Raw genomic sequence first — 4,249 nt, 5'->3', positions numbered from 1 at the left:
TATGCCCTGGATTACACATATGTTGTTTGTGGATTTAAAGGATAATTTTTCATGCAAAGAGTTCGACCGTTTATTGTGCAATTGTTCAGATAAAGGCTGTAGAGAAAACACAACGAGAAAGACTACACGGCTCGTATGTAACGTCACGCTCACTGCGACTGGCGTGGAGAAGACCGACAATCTTCCCATCGGCATAACTGAAACTCTGCACGTGCCCCGACTTATAATGGTTTTCACCTCTTTCGATGCTTTTATCCTCCCCTTGGAAAAAGCGGTGAAGTGGGGCAGAGAGATCGCCATCTCTGTGCAGAGTTCCAAGGGCGGGTGTGGTGACGTATATCATATGCGTCGAGAGCAGCGAAGAGCTGTAGTTCACAAAGCGGCCTCACATAAAACCTAAAATTATCAAACTTCTTCACGAACATTTTTAGTTTTCTTTGCATGAAAAATTATCATTTAAATCCACAAACAACATATGTGTAATCCAGGGCATATAAAGACTGGGACCAGAAAATAATTATTTTCTCTCCATTGACACCCATTCATATTTTTCGATCTCATAGGTCCCATGAGCCCTACCGGAAGGGGCGTGATTTGCCACTCTATTGCTCTTTGTAAGAACATAAGGTGGACCCTAGTGTCCTAATAAACATAAATCGACCATCATGTTCAGAATTTCATCACGATGGCTAATTAGTGGCTATGTATATTTTACCAATACCCTGGTTTTGGAAAAAAGGAAAATATGTCCTCATGGTTGTAAAACTTTTTTTGTATGAAATAAGTGACAGTGGTTTTCCTCCACCAGAAAACAAAAAGTTGTGCATAAATATTACAACATAGGTTTTGCGGAACCAGTTCTGCGTCATCATTCAATCGATTGAACGTGCGATTTGCTGCGGTTTTCATGCTGAAACTGTTTTAGTCTCCCCCCCCCCCTTGCTGTACCCCTCCCCCTGGAGCCTCACTATTAAGAATATTCCGTTATTAGTCACACAGTAATTAACACACACACACACACACACACACACACACACACACACACACACACACACACACACACACACACACACACACACACACACACACACACACACACACACACACACACACACACACACACACACACACACACAGGGGGGAGGGGCTACTATGACCAATAGAGGGGTGGGCTGCGTGCATGTGGCCCTAAAGACAGAGCGTGCGTAATGGAGAGCTGGAGAGCGATAAAAGGAGACTTCCTTCCTCGCCTGGGAGTCAGAGCGCTGCGGCATGGAGCTATGCCCGGGCTGAACCTCATTCGGCCACCACCTTAAGACACCATGTTCCCGCTGCTCGCTCTCCTGCTTCTTGGGGTGCTCGCGGCTGGTGACGGGGTACTCGCGGCAGATGACGGACACTGCGATGGCACGCTCTGCTTCGCGGTTTTCTCAAAACCTGCAGATTTTCAAACGGCGCGGGACCAGTGTTCCGAGTTTGCGGGACACCTAATGACGGTCCAGACCGCGGACTCCAACGCCGTGCTGCGGGGGCTGTTGCGCGGGTCCGGGCCGCACTGGGTGGGCCTGTCCCGGGCCCCCGGGTGTCAGGAAGAGGCCGGCCCGCTGCGGGGGTTCCGCTGGGACACGGGCGACACGGGCTCAGACTTCTCCAACTGGGACGCGGCGGCTGCAGAGCGCTCGGGCTGCGCGCGCCGATGCGTTTCGGTCTCGAGCGAGGACGGTTTCAAGTGGTCCGTTGGTTCCTGCGACGCGCGCGCCGCGGGGTTTCTGTGTGAGTACCGCCGCAGAGACGCGTGCGAGCCGCCTGGTGCGTTGGGGACCTACACGCGCCCTCCTTACGCAGGACGGAGCGGCGACGCAGAGCCGCGGCCCCACGGCACCATCTTCATACGTGACTCCGACGGCGCCACGTCCATGTGTCTGTCCGGGGAGTGGGTGCGCACGCCGTGGCCCTGTGGGATGAAGGGGGGCGGGTGCGAGTTCGAGTGCGGCGGGACCGAGGACCACCCGGTGTGTCTGTGCCCCCCGGGGCGGGCGCCGAGCGGGGAGGACCCGGCTGTCTGCGCCCCGTTCCGGGGGGGGGACTCCTGCCGGGCCCTGGGCTGCGCCCACGGCTGCGGGGGGGCCCCTCCGGCGTGCGCCTGCCGCCCCGGGTTCCTCCTGGGCGGGGACGGCCGATCGTGCCGGGAGGCGGGGCCGGCCCCCAGGGGCCTGCGGGCGTGCGACCGGGGGTACCGCTCCACGGTGGCAGACGACTGCGTGGACGTGGACGAGTGCCAGCACGCGCCCTGCGAGCATCAATGCACCAACACGCGCGGCAGCTTCACCTGCTCCTGCTTCGATGGCTACCGGCAGGACCCCGGGGACCCGCTGCGCTGCCAGGCCTACTGCGGGCTCGCAGAGTGCCCGGCCGAGTGCGACCCCAACGACCCCGAGGATTGCCGCTGCCCCATGGGCTACATCCTGGACGTTCGGCAGGAGGGCGGAGTCTGCATGGACCTGGACGAGTGCAACAACTACCACTGCGATCAGCTCTGCAAAAACTCCTACGGCAACTACACCTGCAGCTGCCTCGCTGGCTTCTCATTGGTCGAGGGCCACGAGTGTGTGCTGGGAACGGTGACCGAGAGCTTCACCTTAAGCTACGTCCCGACCTCTGACCCCGCCCCGCCCAATACGGCTCGGCTCTCTGCGGGGGGGCTGGTGGCAGTGGTGGTGGCCGTGGCCGTGGTGGTATTCGTGGCGATGATTCTCGTGTTTCACTTCGCCACCCGACGCAGCGAAGGGCGGGCCGCGAGCCCGGGGGGGGCAGGAGCGCACAACCTGGAGCAAGTGGCCTCGGGCCTGACCGAGAAAGCGCCGGCCCTGGAGGAGTGAGCGCATGGCGACGCTAAGGAGCGGGGACATGTGGGTCAGTGGGGCCAAAGGAAAGGGTTCTACTCAACTGACAAATAAACTGGAAATGCACCGCTAGAATGTCAAACGTAAAATGTAAATGTCTCAAATGTTATACAAATAAAAAGCAAAAGTGCAAAAAATGCAAAGAAGTGAATATTTCCTGTACGTCAACCGCTCATGTTTCTTGTCATACAACACTGACACCCAGTGGACAGAAGGCGCACTGCAGCCAGCAGGGGAACTATTGATCACAACACGTTAGTGTGATCAGTCGTGTTGGCCTGGAGGCTGAGAGTTTAACAATGAGAAAAGTAGAATACCGTAGGCCTATATAGACATATTTTCGGTCACATAATATGTAGTAACCTAAATTCAGAAAAGCCTTAATTAAATGTAGGCCTGATATTTATATATATATATTTTAATGTATTTCTTGTTTCAATTTGCAAGAATCCTACGCATAAAATAATATGCTAGGCCTACCGATAAAGAACAACTCGCATCAAACTGATTAGTTTGATAAATTCCTCATATGAAAACCTGAATAAAGTCCTGCTGCACTTGGTCCAAACTGGCTTCTGGACCAATGGGAGCACTGAAAGTGTCAGACCGATTTAAAACCAGTGGCGGACAAAGTATACAACTCCATCACTTCGGTCAAGCTATAGATCCTCCTGGTCAAATATTACTCAATATACTATAGTATTTAAGTACATTTTCTTTCTAATTTCAGCTCATTGTTGAATTGTTGCCACAGTGCGATACAGAATGACTCTGAAGCCCACTGAAGGCACTGACTGCAGGGTAAATATTTCAACTAAATGAATCATTCTTGCCTTCAGACGCCTCCAACATGGACTTGAGATCTTGAGTGCTCTGGAGGTGAGGAGTCTCCATCTCTTTGGTTCTGACACTTCCTGCAGCACTCTGAACCGGACGGACAGGTATGAGGCGTCGTTTACCGTGATTGGTTCCTCCTGTGAAGAGCATAGTGTCTGGCCATTCGCATTTTAGGAAAGAAAAGAAAGTGAATCTGTGGATTTTAAAGCTATTGTTCAAAGTAACGAGTAACGGGAACCTTCCCAGAAATGTATTGGAGTCTAAAGTACTATATTTGTCTATGTAGCGGAGTAAAAGTCATACGTTTTCTAAAAAATGAATACTCAAGTAACGTAGATTCAAGAAAAATGTACAGTACTCAAGTAAATGTACTTTGTTACTGTCTACCCTGAATATGTTAGTGATGGTGGCCTGGAGGCTTGGAGAGTTTGAACCATGCGCAAAGTCGAACACAACATGCAAAATCTGCCCTTTTCAGTTCACTTAACATTAAGTAACCTCAATTCAGA

General features: G+C 52.6%; 1 protein-coding gene across 1 annotated transcript; it reads left to right on the top strand.

Moving 5' to 3' along the window:
• The first annotated feature begins 1,160 nt into the window (after positions 1-1,160).
• thbd (thrombomodulin) lies at positions 1,161-3,046 on the top strand. Its single transcript, XM_060041331.1, has one exon. The coding sequence runs from the start codon at positions 1,323-1,325 to the stop codon at positions 2,877-2,879; it is 1,557 nt and encodes a 518-aa protein (XP_059897314.1). The 5' UTR covers positions 1,161-1,322; the 3' UTR covers positions 2,880-3,046.
• Positions 3,047-4,249: the final 1,203 nt, after the last annotated feature.

Source organism: Gadus macrocephalus, chromosome 21, assembly GCF_031168955.1.
Source record: "Gadus macrocephalus chromosome 21, ASM3116895v1".
In the NCBI taxonomy this organism is placed as follows: Eukaryota; Metazoa; Chordata; class Actinopteri; order Gadiformes; family Gadidae; genus Gadus; species Gadus macrocephalus.
Note: the sequence above shows the minus strand (reverse complement) of the source record. Positions and strands in the feature narration are given on the sequence as shown.